This window comes from Hemitrygon akajei, chromosome 21, assembly GCF_048418815.1.
Source record: "Hemitrygon akajei chromosome 21, sHemAka1.3, whole genome shotgun sequence".
Taxonomy (NCBI): domain Eukaryota; kingdom Metazoa; phylum Chordata; class Chondrichthyes; order Myliobatiformes; family Dasyatidae; genus Hemitrygon; species Hemitrygon akajei.
Window position 1 is genome coordinate 48992679 of NC_133144.1, and position 22361 is coordinate 49015039.

The window sequence follows — 22361 nt, forward strand, 5'->3', positions numbered from 1 at the left end:
CATATGATGTGTATTTGTTCCTGTTCCCTGTGCTGTTATGTTCTAAAATTAGCAGTGAAGTTTCTGAATTTTTGGTTTAGAAAGTAAGCTTGCCCAGTTGTGGCTCAGCGAATACCTCTTGAGGGCCTTGAGCAAGGACTTTTGAGGGTTCAAATCCCACTCCAGGGACAGAAATCCGGGCAACACCATGGTACACAGCATGTGGGAGCCCAGACAGAGTTTTTGAAGAGAAATAGAAGCCCTATTTCTTCCTACAGATGGATTTAAGACCTTAAGACCATAAGGTATATGAGCAGAATTAGGCTGATCCATTTCCCTCTCAACCCCATTCTCATCTTTCTCCCCATAATCTTTCACTCCCTGAGTAATCAAGAACCTATCAACCCTTTCAACCTCCACCTTAAACACACCCAATGACCTGGCCTCCACAGGTGCCTGTGGCAACAAATTCCACAGATTCATCACGCTGGCTAAAGAAATTCCTTCTCCTCTGTGTCTTAAATGGCTGTCTGTCTATTCTGAGGCTGTGCCCTCTGGTCCTAGACTCACCCACTAAATGAAACATCCTCTCCACACCCACTCTAACCAGACCATTCAAGATTCGGTAGGTTTCTGTGACATCCCACCTTATTCTAAATTCCAGTGTGTACTTGCCCAGAGCCATCAAACACTCCTCGTGTGATTAGACTTTCATTCCTGGAATCATTTTCATGAACAACCTTTGAAGCTTTCCAATGGCAACATGCACTTTCTTAGATAAGGGACACAAGCTACTCACAATACTCCAAGTGAGGCCTCACCAGTGTATTATGAGGCTTCAGCATTGCATCTTTGTTTCCATATTCTAGTCTGCTCAAAATGATTGCTAACAGTGCATTTGCATTTCTTAACATTGATTCAACCTGCAAGTTAACCTTTAGGGAATCCTGCACAGGGACTCCAAAATCCTTTTGTGCTTCAGATTTTTGTATTTTCTCCCCGTTTAGAAAATGGTCTACCCTTTTATTCATTCTACCAAACTGCATGACAATACACTTACCAACTCTGTATTCCATCTGCCACTTCTTTGCTCATTCTCCTAATCTGCCAAAGTCCTTCTTCAGCCTCCCTGCTTCCTCAACACTACCTGCCTCTCCACCTATCTTTTATTGTTCAGAAACTTGGTCACAAAACCATTAATTCCATCATCCAATTCATTGACATACAATGTAAAAGGAAGCAGTCCCAAAACTGACTCTTGCGGAACACTACTAGTCCCTGGCAGCCAATCAGAAAATGCCCCCTTTATTCCCACTATTTGCCTTCTGCCAATCAGCCACGCTCCTCCTGTGCTCGTATTTTTCCTGTAATACCTTGGGTTCTTATTTTACTAAGAAGCCTCGAATGTGGCACCTTGTCAAAGGCCTTATGAAAATCCATACAGACTTTGGCCTATTGTATCATGTGTCTCCAAATACCCTTAAAAACTCATCCTTAACAATTATGTGCAATGTCTTCCCAACCACTGAAGTCTGGGTACCTGGCCTACAATTTCCTTTCTTTTACCTCCCTACCTTCTTGAAGAGTGCAGTGACATTTGTATTTTTCCCATCCTCCAAGACCATTGCAGAATCTAGTGATTTTTAAAAGATCATTACTAATGCCTCCCCAATCCCTTCAGCTACCTGTTTCAGAACTCTAGGGTGTAGCCCATCTGGTCCAGGTAACTTAACTTCCTTCAGACCTTTCAGCTTCCCAAACACCTTCTCCCTACTAATAGCAAGTTTACTCACTCCTTCCCCCGACACTCTCGAACTTTCGATATACTACTGTTATCTTTCACACTGAAGACTGATGCAATATATTTACACAGCTTGTCTGCCATTTCTTTGTTCCCCATTACTACCACTTCAGCATTATATTCCAGAGGTCCAACATTTACTCTTGCTTCTCTTTTATTCTTTATATATCTGAGAAAAATTTGGGATCCTCTTTGATATTATTGGCTAGCTTACCTTCTTATTTCATCTTTTCCCTCCTTATGGCTTTTAGTTGCCTTCTATTGCTTTATAAAAGCTTCCCAATCCTTTAACTTCACACTAATTTTAATTGTGTTATATGCCCTCTCTTTTGCATTTATGTTGGCTTTGACTTCCCTTTTCAGCCATGGTTGTGTCATCCTGTTTTTAGAATACTGCTACTACTTTGGGGCTTATGTATCCTGTGCCTCCTGAATTGCTCCTCGAAACTCCAGCCATTGCTGCTCTGCCGTCATCCCTGCTAGTGTTCCCTTCTAATCAACTTTGACCAGCTTCTCTCTCATGACTTTGTAATTTCCTTTTACTCCACTGTAATACTGGTACATTTGACTCTGCCTTCTTCTTCTCAAATTGCAGAGTGAATTCTAACATATTATGATCAATGCCTCCTAAGGGTTACTTTACTTTAAGCTCCTGAATCAAATCTGGTTCATTACATAACACCCAATCCTGAATAACTGCTCCCCTAATGGGTTCAACCACGAACTGCTCTAAAAAGCCATCTTGTAGGCATTCTAAGAATGCTCTCTCTTGGGATCCAAAATCAGCACCAACCTGATTTTCCCAATCTACCTGCATATTGAAATTCCTGATGACTGAGGAACATTCCCATTTTGACATGCATTTTCTCTCTCCCGTTGTAATTTGTAGTCCACATCCTAGCTACTGTTCAGAGTATATAACTCCCATCAGGGTCTTTTTGCCCTTGCAATTTATTAAATTTACTGACAATGATCCTACATCCTATGTCGTCTCTTTCTAAGGATTTGATTTTAATTTTTAGCAACGGAGCCATGGCAGTCCCTCTGCCTACCAGCCTCTCCTTTTGATACAATGTGTATTCTTGAATGTTATGCTCCGAACCACAATCTTCTTTCAGCCACGACTCAGTGATGCCTGCAACTTCATACCTATCAATCTCTAACTGCACAACAAGGTCATCTACATTCCATATACTGCTTGCATTCAGATACAACACCTTCTGCCCTGTATTTGTCACCCTTCTTGATTTTGTCTCCCTGATACACTCCAACTCATTCCACTAAATGCAATTTTGCCCCAACACCTGCCTGTCTTTCCTGACAGTCTCACTAATCACTGCCTCAGCTTGTGTACCAACTGCCTTGTCCACAGCCCTGTCACTCAGTTTCCTACCCCTCTGCCAAGTTGGTTTAAACCCTCCCCAACAGTTCTAATAAACCTGTCCACAAGGATGTTGGTCCCTCATGGATTTGGGTGTAATCCATCCCTTTTGTACAGGATACTTCTTTGCTGGAAGAGATCCTGATGATCTCGAACCCTACCCCCTGCACCATTTCCCCAGCCTCTTACTCATTTGTCAAATCATCCCATTCTTACTTGGGTATTTGTTTTCAGAGTAAAGGTTATTTTTGAAAGCTTATGTTTGTATTGTACAGAGGATGTGTCAAGTCACAAAGTGCATCAGGGACTAAAGTTGTGTTATCATAGTTATAATATAGGAAATGCTGTAGGCACTCTGTAAACTTCCTCAACTTGAAACATGAGCAAGTCACCCTGCATTGGTCTTTTGGGTGAGAAACGTTGGTCAGGATAATGAGATAATTGCAATTTAACCCAGGGCTATAAATTCCTCTTGGAAAGTAAGAGAACTTTCTCATTCTTTGGGACATTCAAAATAGTAGACATGTTATTTTCAACTAGAATTTCACTTAAAGTTTGGTCATTCCAAAAATGTGTCATTCTCCCATTTTAATGACAAAAATATTGTCTTGATATAGTTTTAATGTGGGCAATTGAATTAAAAATAATTATTACTTCATTTTTAAATGTTGTAGATTCTGTCTGTGGACCAGAGCAATATGTATTGTATTCCAACAAAATATCTCATGGGTGGTATAATATTAGTATTCCATTTATTGTTTTTATGTTTCCTGTTTTATTGTTTTTGCTCCCCCCCCCCCCCCCATTCATACATTTATGAAGAGTTCCCTTCCTCTGGTGATTTTTTCCCCCGAGTGCTGTAGTTTTCTCAACTCACAAGGTTGCAATACTTTGTTTCTCTCTGGTCTCTACTCTGCATTCTGCCGCCTCTCTACCTTCTCCTTACATCTGACCTTTCAAATTGATCGCTTGATCTTAGAAATTGGATTTTTTTAATAAGCTTCTGTTCTATTAAACTCTTAAATTCCATCTCCCAATCTTCAGCTTCATCCCCGTGTGCTGAGTTTTATCTCTCAGCTCTGGCCACATGTGACTGCACATTGAAACCTCATTTTGAATGCAAGGTGGCTTTGGGTGGCGTTTCTGTATTCAGCAGCGGTCAGTCACTCACGGAGCAGAGACCAAACGGTGTTAGAAAATTCGCAATGACTTTGTCAAGAGATGAGTACAACAAATAAAAATCCAGAGGCTGAACATTGGGGGAGATTTTAGAGAGAGAGGCTCGCCTTTTATCTTAGAAATCTCAAATCAAAGATTATAGAACCATAAAATTGGCATACAGAAAAGAGAAGTTATCTGACTTCTTTGTCTTGTCACACTCTATTCCAGGTGTGAGATGTGGCTGGGCCGTGCTATTAGGCGAGTCTCATGGGTATTGACAATGTTCGCATTCCAAGTTGTCCCTTTTGAAGAGGTAACTCTCGACACTTTAGGATGGCACAGCTAATGGACTGCTGCCCCACAGTTCTCAGAACCTGGTTCAATCCTGACTTCGGGTACAGTTGTTCTCTGGCGACATAGTTTATTCTGATTGTCGAAAGTGGCTTCCATCATGATTGGTTAGTTTAGAAACTGCAGCTGCTTTTCCCAATGGTTAGCTGCCTGGAGTCCAGTTTCAAATATCCTGGGTATATAGAGAGCATGTGTGAAAGGTTCTGTCTCTCTTCCTTTGTTTAAGGCAAGCAGTGCACATAAGCATTGGGAACATGTGCTCTACACTTGCTTTTAACTAAGTATGTTAATTGAAAATTCAACTTTGTAGTGTCTGTAACTTGTAGAACATAAATATTTGGTCAAATTTTACTGCAATTAAAGATAGATGAAATTTTATTGATAACAAAGGAAATTGCAGTGTCACAGTAGCATTACAAGTGCAGAGATGTACAAATACACAAATTTTTGAGCAGAAGAAAGAAAGATTAAAAAATAAGCTACCTCAAGCAGTCTAACAGTAGGGGGTCACCACTTTCCCAGCAAAAGGTTGACTCATAATAGAGCCTAATGTTCGAGGGTAAGAATGACCTCATATAGTGCTCCTTGGAACATCACAGTGCAGTTGTCTTAGTAAATAAATAAATGATCAATATACTTACTTGTAGACAGTGTTTTTTGTTTCACTCACCAGATCAGCGAACCTGATTCAACGTTACAACAGTCTGTATCAAGTTCACACATTCTCCCTTAATCACATTAGTTTCCTCTCATGTGCTGAAGGTGTGAGAATTGGCCATGTAAACTGACAGGTAAAATGTGGAAAATGTTGGGAGTATGGGGAGAAGAACATCAGATTGTTGTGGCTGGACATTTGATGATTAGTGTGGACCAAGCACCTTGTTTTGTGCTGTTAGGGTTCTGACTTTAATCTCTTCATGGTCAGTTTTAACAGTGTCGTTCTTTTGTGATCTCTGCAGATAGCAGTTTTTAAGGATGTTGAAAATATCTCCACCTAACACCAAAATATACAGCACAAGGTTCAAATAAATAATACAATAAAGTATAAGCAATGGTACACTGAATGATTTATGTGCATTAGAATTGCCCAGTAGGCCTATAATTATGAAATCCAGTATAAAATCAACATGCAACACCTAGAGTGGGAAGATTTTAAAGCCACCTGATCTTTTCAGCTATTTGTTCCTAGTGATTGCATTTATTTCTTGTTTCTGAAATAGTTTTATTGTGATCTTGTGTTCCTGTTCCAAGGTAAAACTTGTCTGGCTTTGCACAAATTGATTAGACTTGGAAACTAGAGAATTGTAGATTTCTTCAGTGCCAAAACAAATCAATGAAGTTAACTATGGTGTATATGGATTTTAGTAAGCTATTTGATAAGGTTCCTCACGATTGGCTCCTTCAGAAAGTCAGGAGACATGGGATCCATGGAACTTGGTGATGTGGGTTCAGAACTGACTTGCCCACAGAAGGGGGATAGCAGATGGAGCAATATTCTGTCCAGTGTTCTGTGACTAGTGGCTTTCAGCAGGGATCTATTCTGGGACCCCTGCTCTTTGTGATTTTTATAAATGACCTAGATGAGAAGTGGAAGGGTGGGTTAATAAGTTTGCAGATGACACAAAGGTTGATGGTATTGTGGATAATGTAGAAGGTTATTGCAGGTTACAAAGGGTCATTGATAGCATGCAGGGCAGAGCTGAGTAGTGGCAGATGGAGTTCAATCCAGAGAAGGTGAAGTGATGGTCAGACTTGAAGGCAGAGTCCAAGATTAATGGCAGGATTCTCAGCAGTGTGGAGGAACAGAGGGATCTTGGGATCCACATCTATAGATCCCTCAAAGCTGCCACGTGAAGTTGATAGTGTGGTTAATATATATATGGTGTGTTGACCTTCGTTAGTCAGAGGATTGAGTTCAAAAACTGAGGTAACGCTGCAGCTCTATAACACCATGGTTAGAACACACTTATAGTATTGTATTCATTTCTGGTCAACTCATTATAGCAAAGATGTAGAAGTTTTAGAGAGGTTGCAGAGGAGATTTACCAGGATGCTGCCTGGATTAGAGTGCACGTCTTATGAGGATTGGTTGAGCAGCCTAGGACTTATCTCTTTGGAGCAAAGGAGGGTGAGTGGCAAATTGATAGCAGCATCACGTACAAACAAGCTGGAGGAACTCAGCAGCTTGGGCCCTATGATAGCAGATGTACAATATGATAAGACACAAAGATAGAGTGGGCAGCCAGTGCTTTTTTCCCCAGGATGGCAATGTCTAATACAATTGGGTATAATTTTAAGGTGATTGGAGGAAAGTATAAGGAGGATGGCAAAGGTAGTTTTTTTTGTACCAGGAGTTTATGATGCACTTGTGGGGTTGGTGGTAGAGGCAGACACATTAGGGATATTTCAGAGACTCTTGGTAGGGCATCTGCATGAAAGAAAAATAGAGGTCAAGGCAGGAGCAAAGGGTTAGATTAACCTTGGAGTAGTTTAAAATGTTGGCACGATATTGTAGACTGAAAGGCCCATAATTTGCTGTGCTGTTCTATGTAATCACGTGGTGAAAAAAACTAGGCATTGGTAATTTGATTTATTGGTTTATTGTTATTGTCATAGGTAGTGAGGTGTAGTGAAACACTTTGTTCAGCATGTCATCCACAATGATGATTTCATTACAGTTGTGCATTGATGTAGTACAAGGGAAAACAGTGAAATAATGCAGAATGCGATTCAAGATTCAGTATTGTTCAATATAATTTCCAGTACACAAGTGTAAAGGAGAATAAAATAGTTGTTGCTCTAGATCTGACTCAGCCCAAAAAAACGATAAGACAAAGAACACAATAATAAAAACACAATAAATATAAATACATAGGATGGCTTATATACATAGATTGTTATGTACATAGAGCAATAATAGGTACAGAAGTGTCTATGCAAGAGGTGACTCTGACAGGAAATGATATAATAATGGTGGTGGGGTGCGTTAGTGGGTGGAGGTGTTGATCAAGTATAAAGTGTTACAGTTGCAGAGAATGTACATTGCAGTCTGACAATAAGATGTAAAGCCACAATGAGGTAGACTATGAGGTCAAGACTCTGTCTTATCGTACTAGGGGACCATTCATTAATTTATAACAGCAAAATTGAAGCTGTCCTTGAACCCAGTGGTCAGTGAGTTCATGTTTTTGAATCTTCTGCCTGATGGGAAGGGGGAGAAGAGAGGCCGGGGTCTTTGATGATGTTGGCTGTTTTACTGAGGCAGTGTGGTGTGGATAGAGTCCATCGAGGGGAGGCTGCTTTCCATGATTTGCTGAGCTGTGATCATAACTCTCAGCAGTTTTTTGCGGTCACATATAAAGCTGCTGCTATACCAAGCCATGATGCATCTGGATGGGATGATTACTATGAAGCATTGATATAAATTGGTGAAGATCAAAGGGGTTATCCTCCTGAGGGAGTAGAGATGTTGCTGTGCTTTCTTGGCTGTGGTTGGACTAGAATAGGCTATAGGTAATGTTCACTCATACAAACTTGAAGCACTCAACCCTCTTGACCACCCCAAGTTCCGAGGTCAATGGTCAACCCTTTTTGTTATTACACCCTAGCTTGCCTCTTTTTTTGCTTTGAAGAAATATGTACAGCTAGTTACCTTCCCTGCCCAAGAATTCATCAAATCAGTACTTTTTGCAAGTGCTTCCGGTTCTCTTTTGAAAACTCTGATGAAGTCATTGATTTCATCAGAACTTTTAACAGGAACCAACAATCCAGACCCCCCAGATCATGATGTTTTGCTGAGCTTTTAACCACTCCAGGATCAATCTGACTCTTCCTATCCACGTAGCTTTCCATTTATCTTTCATCAATGTGCCCATCTAAGGGTCTGTTAAATATCCCTAATGCCTCAACGTGTGCCACCTCCACTTGCAGTTTATTCTATGCACTCACGACTCTGCCAAAAAAAAATACCCTTGACACTTCCACTATACTTTGTTCCAGTCACCTCAAAATTATGCCCTTTTGTGTTAGCCATTTCTGCCATGGGGGAAAAAGTGCTGGTTGTCCACCCTATCATCTTAGACACCTCTATCTGTGTTGATTTGTATCTCTTTAGTAAGTTTCTGCTTCCAACCTGAACTGAATCCCAGAATGTCCCACGCTGCTTAAAAATTAATCCTAATGAAGCATCTGGTTCTTTATATAAATCAATGCCCACTAGTCGCTGACTCACCTGCTGGAGCACAGAATTCCCTGGGATTCAGCTCCCCCTGTCAGATGTAATGTATATTCAGTATTGTGTAAAATAATCCGGATAAGAAGTTGCAGCCCAGGTAGAAAACCCAATAAATTGTTTTCCGGTTGGTGGCATTGGAGTGCAGCAGGTAGCACGGCTGTGCCACGGCCCTTGTGACCTGGGTCAATCCTGAAATCAGGCGCTGCCTGTGTGGAGTTTGTACATGGGTTTCCCTTGGGTGCTCCTCTTTCCTCCTGCATCACAAAGATAGGTTGATCGGCCACTAGCCGGGTGATAAAGATCATCAGGATGAGTTGACTAGTGTGAGAGAGGATAGGTGACAAAGGAAAAAGTGGGATTGCAGGATTAACGCAATTCCTTGAGGAGCCAGCATAAACTCAGTGGGCCAAATGGCCTCCCATCTATTGAAGTTCTAGTTTGCAGTTGTTGATCTGGGTGTCTATGCTCTCAACCAGCTAGTGGATGAAGGCTGTAAGAGGTGCAAGCAACATGCACCGAGGGAGTGGTGAGTGGGCAGCTGTACAGAAGAAAAAAAATAAATATAAAAATAAAATAAAATAAATAAAAATAAAACTTCAGATGATCAAAATCTGAAATAAAAATGGAAATACTCTGCAGCATCCGTGGAGAGAAATAGAGTTCATATTTTATGTCAATGCCTTCAACCAGAGTCTCCAGTCCTGCCAAAGGGTTTACAGGTGTGTAACTGTTACTGGAGAACCAATCTTCAGTGACTGAAGTTGCTTTGGGGGAGGACGTTTAAAGTGAGGCAGTCAATCAATGCCAGTCTTCTGATGTTATTACCCTTGGAATAGCTCCCTCCTTTTGGCAGCTTTGTTTCATGAAGTTGTCATATTTTAGCAGGATTATCCAGCTTGGTTAATTAATAGCTTATGTATAATTTATTGAACTGATTACATCAGCTATATCTAAGAAAATTAACAGTTCTAAGAGAGAATTTCAAGGAATCCCACTAATTTAAGTGTTGAAGTTAGGTTGATTTAGAGACTGAAAGTGAAGTAATACTACCAGGTCTCTCCCTCTTCAACAGAATCTTGCTCTCCTCTCCACTCCACATTGTATTCAATGTGCTGCAGTTGACTAGCTGCAATTTACATTTGAAAGAGCTTTATCTCACAGAGGCAAAAAAATGGTCAATCATCTGAGTCACCCGTGCGATAAACTTTAGCACAACTTCAACCAATGATCAGCTGTAGCAATGGTTGGTCAAATGGTTTTATTGTTGCATGTGGCAAGCACTTAAGTTAGCATTTTTATTCTGAAATTTCTTCTGCAATAGAGTGCTTGGAACTGACTGCTGACCAGCATAAGTTAGGAAATGTGAGAAATCTCTGGAAGCACTGAGCCTGTCAAGCAGCATCTGTAGATACAGAAACAGTTAATGGTTCAGGTTTAGAGAATCACAGAATTGAGGAACAGAAAAACAGGCCCTCTGGACTAACTTGTTGATGATATCAAAATGAATCTAAGTTAATTGTCATGAAACATTAACTTTCTCTCTCTGGGTATGCTGCCTGGCTTGCTGAATATTTACAGCATCATGTTTTATTTCAGGCATCCAGCATCTGCAGTTTCGACCAGTTTAACTATGCATCAAAATGGGTGCAGAGGTATCTCAGTGCTGTGTTTTTTTTGTTGATATTTGTGTTAAGTATTCCCTTTGTCTTCCTTGCAGAACACACCAGCAGGGACGCCAATTTTCATAGTGAATGCCACGGACCGCGATCAGGGAACCGGGGGTAGTGTGCTGTATTCATTCCAGCCACCATCGCGCTTTTTCGCTATTGATGGAGCCAGAGGAGTGGTGACTGTTCAAAGACCACTGGATTATGAGACTGCTCAAGCCTATCAGCTGCAAGTCAATGCAACGGTATGATTTCATCGTCACTCTTAATGAAGCGTATTCGAAAACCGGGGGCAGATCCCTTGAGCAGTGGGAGGCAGATGAAGTTTTGCATTTAATTTCCAAGATATGGGACATAGAGTCACAAACAATGATAACCTGAAATGAGGGGTTCTGGTGTTAGGGTATGTTGGACAGGCTACATTTATTTTGGAGTTTAGAGTAAGGAGGATATAATTGAAGCAATCCTGAAGATCTCGACAGGGTGGATGTGGAGGGAGGGTTTACTTTTGGGGTTAATCTGTGACTAGGACTCTCTTTATGAAAATAAATAGGGAGGCAAATTATGACTGAATTAAAGTCAGTCATCTAAGAATCTTTGGAACTCTTTTCCTCAAAGGACAGAGGAAGTGCCAGTCTCTGCAAATTCCTAAGGAGGGGTAGATAGATTTTTGAAGTTGTTACCCTTCAACTATCAGGCTTTTGCACCAAAGTGGATAACTTCACTCACTCCAACACTGTACTGATTCCACAATCTATGGACTCACTTTCAAGGACTCTACAACTCATGCCCTCAATATTATTTAGTATTTTTTGGTAATTGCACGCATTGTTGTCTTTCGCACGTTGGTTATTTGTCCATTGTTCATTGATCCTATTGTCCTCCTTTGTGAATACCTGCAAGAAAATGAATCTCGGATAGTGTATGTTGACATCTATGTACTTTGATAATAAATTTACTTCGAGCTTTGAATAAAAATGGCCTCAACCCTGACATAAATGGTCTATCCCTTAGCAATAAAACCAATCTGCTGGAGGAATCCAGCAAGTGAAGCAGCACCCGTTGGGGGTTTGGGGAAGTGTCCTGGGTGCTGGTGGTGAGAATGGAAAAGCATTGTCAGGGTTTTGGGTCCAATCCCGGGATCATGAGTGGCACGGGAATTAGACCCAATCCCTTTACTCCCGGCATTTTGACCCACTGAGTTCCTCTCGCAAATTGTTTGTTGCTACGCTTTTCAGCATCTGCGTTCTCTTGTGTCTCCATGGCATACCCCTTTTTTGTTTGTCAAACAATGAGTCTTGGTTGCTGTTCTCCCGCTTCTACACCCTCAATTGTGTCAAATGATTCCCAACCATTCCTGAAAATATTGCACCAATTTTGAGTCTGTCCCCAAGTCCTATAACCTACAACCTACAGAGTGAATTTCTTTGTCTGCCCAAATATGTTGAAATTTTCGGTAAAATCTTCTTTAACTTCCTAAATTAAAAAGAATAAAATCCTGGTTCATTGTAAGTTAACCGTGAATTCAGTTCTGAATCTGGTAAATCAACACCTTCTCTCTGAGGCTGAATCATTCTTCCTCCTAAAATGTGGTGCTCAGAAACGTTTGGAGTAGCTCCAGTGTGGTTTAAGCTGGGATTTGCCTTTGACCTCTTTTCACTATGAGAGCACAGTATTCAGTTAAGCTTTTATACCAAGGATATGCATGTGTGTAGATTTTAAATAATCTGCATCTATACAAAGGCTTCATAGCATCATGATGTCTCAAAGTGCTTTCAGCCTTTAAAGTGTTTTCCTTGTTGGGAAGTTGGAAGCATGGGTGATAATTTATACTGTACAGATCAGGCTCCCAGATTTTACTGAAAGTTAGCTGTTGATAATGATCGGATTACATATTTCAGTGATGTGAATGTTTAGCATTTGGTTGGGAACTCCTTTCTTTCCTGTCCCAATAATGCCATGGGGCCTTCATAGGATTTCTTGTGAGAATAGATCTGGCTTTGTTTTAAAAATCATTTGTAAGACCTCTGACACAGCAGCAATCCCCGAAGCTGCAATTGAGTCTTTTATGCTGAAGTCTCTGGAGTGGAGCGTACTCATAAATGTTTGCTTTCCAATGCAGCAGTGCTGCATTCAGAGAAGATAAAGGCACTAAATGACAGATTTAGATGCTTCTGCAATTGTTGAAGGTTTAGATGAGACTTTGAAGATGAGAAATATGACAAATAGTGCACTTCTAGAGACTGTCTTAATTTCTGGACGAAAGGAGAGAGAAGTAGGCTTAAACATTTTAGTGTGAGAAAATCTATTGAAAGTGGTAGAATGCTAACTGCTAAAAGGAAAATCAATAGGGAAAATCATTCATAAACTAATCAGCATTAAAATTAATTTGACTGGATTTGTTTCTCATGCAACAGAGTGTGATGGCAGGCAATTCCGTTGTAGTCTTTATCAGCGTTAGTATATTAATCAGAGGTGGTGACAAATAACGTAGAAGTCCATGGCATTTATTATTCATTTATTTAAAATTTAATTTGCAATCATTAATGACTTCTGGCACCAGAAAAAAGAAATGCCGTTTGACTCGATGCATTTGGAATGTTCATCTGTTGTGGCTAAATTTGACCTCTGTGCTTCTGAAAGACTTGAATATATATTCTGCCTTTCACAACTTTAGGATGTTGCAACATAGCTTATAACGTGAAGTGCTTTTTGAGATGTACTCACTGGCCACTTTATTAGGTGCAGGTGTGGTCTTCTGTAGCTCATCCACTTCAAGATTCAATGTGTTGTGCACTCAGAGATGCTCTTTTGCACCTCATTATTGTAATGCGTGGTTATTTGACTTCCTGAACCCTTCCTGTCAGCTTGAACCAGCCTGCCCATTCTCGTCTGGCCCCTCTCATTAACAACCCGTTTCCATCCACAGGACTGCCGTTCACTGGATGTATTTTATTTTTTGCACCATTTTCCGTAAACTTGAGAGACCATTGTGAGGGAATATCCCAGGAGAACTGCAGTTTCTAAGATCCTCAAACCACCCAGTCTGCCACCAGCAATCATTCCACAGTCAGTCACATAGGTCACATTTCTTCCCCATTCTGATGTTTGGTCTGAACACCAATTGAACCGTCTGACCGTGTCTGCATGCCTTTATGTATTGAGTTGCTGCTACATGTATGGCTTATTAGATAGGTGTACAGGTGTATCTGATAAAGTGGCCACTGGGGGTATACTGCCTTTCAGTCCATAGGACATTGCAACGTAGCTTCAAAATTCAAAGTTCAAATTTATTATCAAAGTATGTATACCATGCACAACCTTGCGATTGATCAACTTGCAGGCTGCCATAAAACAAAGAAACACAATAGAATCCATGAAAAATCACACACAACAAAGACCAAATCTGAGCCATATAATATGAAGTACTTTTTCACACTTGCTCATTGTTTAGTTGCAGGAAACCTGCCAGCTAATTTAAGCATAGAAAGCTTCCACTGGTTATGCCTTCTGGGTGTTGTTTGGAATTATTAATCTATTACAGCACCAGCTTTAAAATCGGGTTTCAATTTTTTTCTGCTATCTGTAAAGAATTTGTACATCTCCCAGTGACCACTTGGGATTCCTCTGGATGCTCCAGTTTCCTCGCAAATTGCAAAGAAGTATGGTTAGTGTAAGTGAGTTGTGGGCATGCTATGTCGGCACAGGAAATGCGGCGACGTTTGTGGGATGCTCTGCATAATTCTTGCTGATTTGATTTGACACAAACAATGCACTTCACTGTATATTTTGATGTGCATGTGACAAATAAAGTTAGTCTTTACCGACTAAGATATTGTAGAAAAAATGGGATTCAGAATAGGGAGAGGGCATTTTTTTTTCTGTTGGAAAAAAAACGCTTAGTGTTTCTTGTCTCCTTCTATAGTGTGATGTGGGCTGGGTAGAGTGCCAGAGTTTGTTGTGTTCATGTATCTGGAGTGGAATTTAAAGCATAAACATAATTACTCCAGCATTGGAGTTTGACCTATTGGGCTACAGCTGGCTGTTGCACCTAGCATTTCATATTTTATTTAACGATGTGGAGAGGTGCAAATATGTAGGCAGAAAGACTCAGTACCTGAATATACTGTCAAGTTCAGGTAATTATTAACAGAACATTGCATCTTTCCCCTCCAAAAGAGCAGCCAAGGGCAACTCAAAACTTTAGCCTGAAGTGTGCCTCCTATAGACTGCCTTATTGCCAGTACTGCAATTATGAATTGTGCCAATTACTATATTGAATCAGAATCAGGTTTAATATCACTGGCACTTGTTGTGAAATTTGTTAACTGAATGGCAACAGTATAATGAAATTTATGATAAATATAGATTTTTTTAAAAACTGAGTTGCATTAAGTATATATATATATCTATTAAATAGTTAAGTTAAAATAGGTAGTGCAGAATAACAGAAATAAAAATGTAGGGAAGTAGTGTTCATGGGTTCTGTGTCCATTTAGAAATTGGATAGTAGAAGGGAAGAAGCTGTTTCTGAATTGTGTGTGCCTTCAGGGTTCTGTACCTCCTTCCTGATGGTAACAGAGTGAAGAGGGCATGTCCTGGGTGGTGGGGATCCTTAATGATGGATGCTGCCTTCTGAAAGCACCTCTCTTTGAAGATGTCTTGGATACGACGGAGACTTAAACCAATTTACACACAGTAAATACAGCAGCAAAGTGACAATGATTCCATCATTGAGAATGACCCCCTCGCTTGTTTGTAACACTTATTGTCAGATATAATTCGCTGTCTGCTCCACCTGTTTTGAAATGCTTTCATGACATTTGTACGTCAGCTCAAGAGAACAATATGGTGCCTTAGTTTAATGCCTCAACTGAAGAATGACACCAATGTAGAATATAGGCATGAAATTTTTTTGTTGTTGTGTGGATCAGAGCACTGGGATCATTACCCTTCCATCACAAACAGAAGAAATAACTGGGCAAAGCATTGTCTGATAATAAAGGGATCAAAAATGAATATTATGTATCACATGTACATCGAAACATACAGTGAAATGTGCTGTTTGCATCAACAACCAGTGCAGTCCTGGATTGTGCTGGGGGCAATCTGCTAGTACCACCTCTGGTGCCAACGCAGTGCACCCACACCTCCCTAACCCTAATGCTAACCATATGCTTTTGGAATGTGGGAGGATACTGGAGCTGCCAGAGCAAACTGCACGGCCACAGGGAGATGTACAAACTCCTTACAGACAACAGCAGGAACTGAACTCTGATGAGAGTTTGCTTGAACTGTAAAGTATTACGCTAACCATTACACTACCGTGGCATTGGAGAAGTACATGCTTACTTTGTACCTGGGAAACAAGGGTAAATGTGCATTTATAGAACACACTTGGTTGAGATCAGTGAAATAGAAATCTGAGAAGTTAAACAGACTGAATTCAAGCTTATTAAGTCATTTGATAAGTGATGGTTCTTTGCCTGATAAATTTGTATAAAGCAAACAGTTACTTATCATGGCCCCTGTGAGTCACTCATTTTGGAGATGGTCAACCAATGAGGATTAAAAGTACAAACAATAGGATTTAGAGGATCCTTGTGAATCATTTTACAGCTGCCTACAGCCTAATAGATTAGTGTGTCTCTCAAAGAAACACAGCCCGTTCCTTAGTATCTACCCAAGCATGCAGCTGCACTTCATGTCTGCAGACTGTCTTCATCGTACACATGTTACAGTTTGACCTGAATGATATTTTAGCTTTGCATGAAAGGGATTAGAGTAATTTCTTTCTGACGATCTAGATTTCACTTGCAAATGAGCAAGTGCACTGCAGAAACCAAAGAGAAATTTATTAACGTTTTTGTAAAAGCATGATTTGGATTTAGGTATTGAGTTTCAGTACCTCTGGACATCATAGAATATTTTACCATCATAGTCTGTGACTCAAAGCATGGAAACAAATCCTCTGACCCACTAAATTCCATGCCAACCATCAAGTATCCATTTACACTTGTCCTAAGATATTCCATCATGGCTGATATTAACCCACTCAACCCCTTTTCTTTCTGTGACCTTTGACGCAGAACCTGTCAATCTCCACGTTAAATATACCCAATGACTTGCCATTCAAGGCAATGAATTCCACATATCCACCAGCCTCTGGCTAAAGAAATTCCACCTCATCTCTGTTCTATTTTGTTCTTTCCACATGATCAATAAACATTCTACCACTTAGATGCCACCTAGAGCAATTTACAATGGCCAATTAACCTACCAATCAGCACACCTTTTGGGATGTGAAAGGAAGCTGGAGTTTCTGGAGTAAACACATGTGATCACAGGGAGAATTTTGCAGAATGTGTGATTTTTATTTTTGGCACCAGATCTAATGAAGTAAGTGCTGGCTTTGCATGAGGTCCAATGACAACCACAAGAATGGTCTCAGAAATAAAAAGTTTAACATGCAGAGAATGTTTGACGGCTGTGGGCTTGTATTCCATGGTCTTCAGAAGGATAAGGGGGAGGATCTCATTGAATCCTACTGGCCACTGAAAGGACTGAATAAAGTGGATGTGGAAAGTAGAAGAGTCTAGGATCCAAGGACATAGCTTCAGAAGAAAGGAACATCCTTTAAAGCTGAGAAGACGATAAAATTCTTCAGCTAAAGAGTCTGTAGAATCTGTTGTCATCGGGGATGTGGAGGCCAAATTATTAGGTGTATTTAAGATACGGATTGATAGGTTCTGGTTGTTGAAGAGGTTGATGGTTATAGGGAAAAAGCTGGAGGGGGTTGTAATAAGATGGTGGAGCAGACACACTGCGTCGAATGGTTTACTTCTGCTCTTGTGTCTTCCAAATTGAACAATTGCAAGATTAAAGCAACTAATGCAATGAAATAAATTCAGATAAATGTAAGTTTATTCCTATTTATTGCAGGACCAGGACAAAGACCACCCCTTGTCTACACTGGCCAACCTCGCCATCACCATAACAGACATCCAGGACATGGACCCAATTTTCATCAACCTTCCTTACAGTACAAACATACATGAAAACTCCCCTCCTGTGAGTAGGAGTGTTTTTTGTATTTCTCCTTGATTGCCATTGAGACCACAGCCATAGAAACACAGGCTGAATGAGGGTCTTTCAGGTGGAAACAAGATGGTTGGATGGGCAAGTTGTGATGAGAACATTGGGACCCTACAATGGAATAAGTTGAGTTGATGCATGGAAATATGGCAAATGGAGTTCAATGTGGAAGAGTATGAGGGCATGCACTGGGAAGAGAAATTAAAAGGGAGGTGATTATCTCAATGGAATGAGACCATAAATGAATGCTGAGGGATCTAGTGATGAACATACATGAACCACAGGCAGGCAGATGCAACAAGGAGTTAAGAGGGGGCAAGTAACCTATTGACCATTAGTGCAAAGGGTTTGGAGCTAATAAATAAGGAGGTGTTGTATAAGGTCTTGGCAAGGTCACATGTAGAATAGTACACATGCTTGTAGATCCCCTTCCCAAGAAAGGATATAGCAGTCTCGGGGCACTCTGAAGGAGATTCACTGGGCTAATTCCTGGGATGAGCAGGTAGTCCTGTGAAGGGAGGCTAAACAGATTGGGTCTGTATCCTTTGCAATTTTGAACTAGAATTCTTTGTTATTCAGAATTAAGAATAATTAAGCAGTTAGGATCCTAAGGGGGCTTAACGGGAATGACAAACAAGAAAAAATCTGCAGATGCTGGAAATCAAAGCAACTCACACAATGATGAGCTCAACAGGATGAACTCAACAGGACAGGCAGTATCTATGGGGAAAAAAAAGTACAGTTGAAGTTCTGGGCCGAGACCCTTTAGCAGGACTGGAGAAAAAAAAAGATGGGGCAGGGGAGGGGAGAGAGAACCCAAGTCCTGTTGAAGGGTCTCAGCCCGAAACGTCAACCATAATGGGAATGACATTGAGATGTTCTCATTAGAAGCAGAGTCAAAGAGAGTCTTGAAGGACGAGGCAGTTCCAAAATAAGGGAACAGCTGAGTGACAGCTGCAGTCCAAAGAATTCTTCCTACAGAGAAGTAGGGAATCTCTGGGATTCTCTTCCCAAGAGAGTTATGGATGTCAGATCATTAGAATTTCTGAAGTGGAGCTGGATAAAGTTTTGAACGATTGGATGTTTGAGAGCTGCAGGCATTTGGCACAGAGCAGAGACCAAGCACTGAGGCAGCTCAGCAATCATATTGAAAGCTCAGGTAGGCTTGAGGGGCCAAGTGGCTAGGGTATCAATATATTCATAAAAGACTCACTTTTGTTCTGAAAAGCTAGTTTTAATCACACTTAATTTTAAAGGGCAAACTTCTGACACTCCCATCAACTCTGCAAAATCATTGTCATTTGTGGGATTAGTTCAAATTCACATATGTGGGCCTGTTTTTAATAGGAATAGAACATAGGTGGAAGACTTAAAATGAGACAGGCCATTGTACATTTAAAAGCTCTTAAAAAGAGCACTTTCAGATGTACGGTGTGACATGAAACACCTTTTTACTGGGCATCTCTTGAGATGCAGCTCGTTAGCCCCTCGCTAACAGCCACTGGACTCAGCGGTGAGAAAACCTTCTTTCTTAAACTCCCTCTGTCTAGGGTTAGTACGACATGGGTCCCATGAAAATTGGGAAGTTAGGATGTCTTGACCACCCGAACCTCGATCTGTGCGAATACTGTCTAAATACTGCTCCCAAGCAATTAGCTAAAGGCAAGAAATAACAGATTGTACACTGCATACAATTATAAAGAAAGTGTATTTACAAATTTCAACTTTATCGAACAGTTAGTAGGGAAAAGAAAAAAAACCTAAAAGGGCCCATTACAGTTAACCCAGTCCAAATGTGGACATAAGTTGAAGCTCATCTTGAAGCTGCCTTTAAGTTGCGCGCTGGACACACGTTCTGCGTGAAAGTGCACACCACCTTCTGAATGTCGCTCAAAACCTATCTCAAACAAACGGACACCCCACAGGAGTATTGGTCCTTCCTCCATGAATCTGAACCAAGCAGCTTGTGCAAAAGGGACATCCTTAGCCATCTTCTCTCCTGTCTCCTCCCAGCTCCTGCCAAAAAGACCTTAACTCACGTCAGTGTCTGTCATCAAAACTTCTCCGCCCAGCGTTCTCTTGAACCTTCTCCCAATTCCACCTTCTTGATTGGCTGACACAACATTCCTAAGTTGTACAACATAGTCCCTCATCTTTAGCTCAAACCCAAACATGCTAAAAGCCGAACAGGCTGTTCTTACAGAACTATTAAAATGAAATACTTACAGCATAGCAATAAAAATCTTAATTTAACCAGGGTGTTAACTCATACGTGCAGGAGTAATTTAAAATATGAGTAGCCAAATCCAGCAGGATGTACATAATATGGTTAGACGATTATGTTGTGCGAGGCCCCTTGGGTAAGAGTGACCATAATATGGTGGAATTCTTCATTAAGATGGAGAGTGACATAGTTAATTCAGAAACAAAGATTCTGAACTGAAAGAAGGGTAACTTTGAAGGTATGAGATGTGAATTAGCTAAGATAGACTGGCAAATGATACTTCAAGGGTTGACCGTGGATATGCAATGGCAAGCACTTAAAGATCACATGGATGAACTACAACAATTGTTCATCCCAGTTTGGCAAAATAATAAACCAGGGAAGGTAGTACACCCGTGGCTAACAAGGGAAATTAGGGATAGTATCAAGTCCAAAGAAGAAACATATAAATTAGCAAAAAAAAGCGGCACACCTGAGGACTGGGAGAAATTCAGAGATCAGCAGAGGAGGACAAAGTGCTTAATTAGGAAAAGGAAAAAAGATTATGAGAGAAAGCTGGCAGGGAACATAAAAACTGACTGTAAAAGCTTTTATAGATACGTGAAAAGAAAAAGATTGGTCAAGACAAATGTAGGTCCTTTACAGTCAGAAACAGGTGAATTGATCATAGGGAACAAAGGCATGGCAGACCAATTGAATAACTACTTTGGTTCTGTCTTCACTAAGGAGGACATAAATAATCTTCCGGAAATAGTAAGGGACCAAGGGTCTAGTGAGATGGAGGAACTGAGGGAAATACATGTTAGTAGGGAAGTGGTGTTAGGTAAATTGAAGGGATTAAAGGCAGATAAATCCCCAGGGCCAGATGGTCTGCATCCCAGAGTGCTTACGGAAGTAGCCCAAGAAATAGTGGATGCATTAGTGATAATTTTTCAAAACTCCTTAGATTCTGGATTAGTTCCTGAGGATTGGAGGGTGGCTAATGTAACCCCACTTTTTAAAAAAGGAGGGAGAGAAAAACCGAGGAATTATAGACCGGTGAATCTGACATTGGTGGTGGGGAAAATGCTAGAGTCGGTTATCAAAGATGTGATAACAGCACATTTGGAAAGAGGTGAAATCATCGGACAAAGCCAGCATGAATTTGTGAAAGGAAAATCATGTCTGATGAATCTTATAGAATTTTTTGAAGATGTAACTAGTAGAGTGGATAGGGGAGAGCCAGTGGATGTGGTATATTTAGATTTTCAAAAGGCTTTGGACAAGGTCCCACTCAGGAGATTAGTGTGCAAACTTAAAGCACACGGTATTGGGGATATGGTATTGATGTGGATAGAGAATTGGTTGGCAGACAGGAAGCAAAGAGTGGGAGTAAATGGGACCTTTTCAGAATGGCAGGCAGTGACTAGTGGGGTACCACAAGTTGTTTACAATATATATTAATGATTTAGACGAGGGAATTGAATGCAGCATCTCCAAGTTTGCAGATGACAGGAAACTGGGTGGCGGTGTTAGCTGTGAGGGGGATGCTAAGAGGATGCAGGGTGACTTGGATAGGTTAGATGAGTGGGCAAATTCATGGCAGATGCAATTTAATGTGGATAAATGTGAGGTTATCCACTTTGGTTGCAAGAACAGGAAAACAGATTATTGTGTGCAGTTTTGGTCCCCTAATCTGAGGAAAGACATTCTTGCCATAGAGGGAGTACAAAGAAGGTTCACCAGATTGATTCCTGGGATGGCAGGACTTTCATATGAAGAAAGACTGGATCGACTAGGCTTTTACTCACTGGAATTTAGAAGATTGAGGGGGGATCTTATTGAAACGTATAAAATTCTAAAGGGATTGGACAGGCTAGATGCAGGAAGATTGTTTCCGATGTTGGGGAAGTCCAGAACAAGGGGTCACAGTTTAAGGATAAAGGGGAAGCCTTTTAGGACTGAGATGAGGAAAAACCTCTTCACACAGAGAGTGGTGAATCTGTGGAATTCTCTGCCACAGGAAACAGTTGAGGCTGGTTCATTGGCTATATTTAAGAGGAAGTTAGATATGGCCCTTGTGGCTAAAGGGATCGGGGGTATGGAGAGAAAGCAGGTAGGGTTTTGAGTTGGATGATCAGCCATGATCATAGTGAATGGCGGTGCAGGCTCGAATGGCTGAATGGCCTACTCCTGCACCTATTTTCTATGTTTCTAGACAAGGAAAATCAAGCTTGATAAATGTATTAGAAAGTATGGTCCAGTAAATGTGATGTATTTAGATTTGCAAACCTGGTTCCTGGGACCTGGAATTAGGTTGCATATAAGGGCTCAGAAAACTTGGATATATTACAATCGATCTCTTCAAATCATTAGCATAGATTGTAAACAGAAGAAGTCCCAACACTCATTCTTGTGGGACAGGTAGGGTACCCCTCATCCGAAAGTCCAAAATACAAAAACTTCTGAAATCCAAATTTTTTTTTGAT

The 22361-nt window shown here is 40.7% G+C and overlaps 1 protein-coding gene across 1 annotated transcript in view; it reads left to right on the plus strand.

Annotated features, from left to right (window-relative positions):
* The window catches only part of cdh23 (cadherin-related 23), a 1051763-nt gene that overhangs the window by 248717 nt on the left and 780685 nt on the right, over positions 1-22361 (plus strand). Inside the window, exons 7-8 of the mRNA XM_073025359.1 lie at positions 10625-10819; positions 17517-17645. Coding sequence (XP_072881460.1) covers positions 10625-10819; positions 17517-17645 — 324 coding nt within the window. The remainder of the gene's footprint in view (positions 1-10624; positions 10820-17516; positions 17646-22361) is intronic.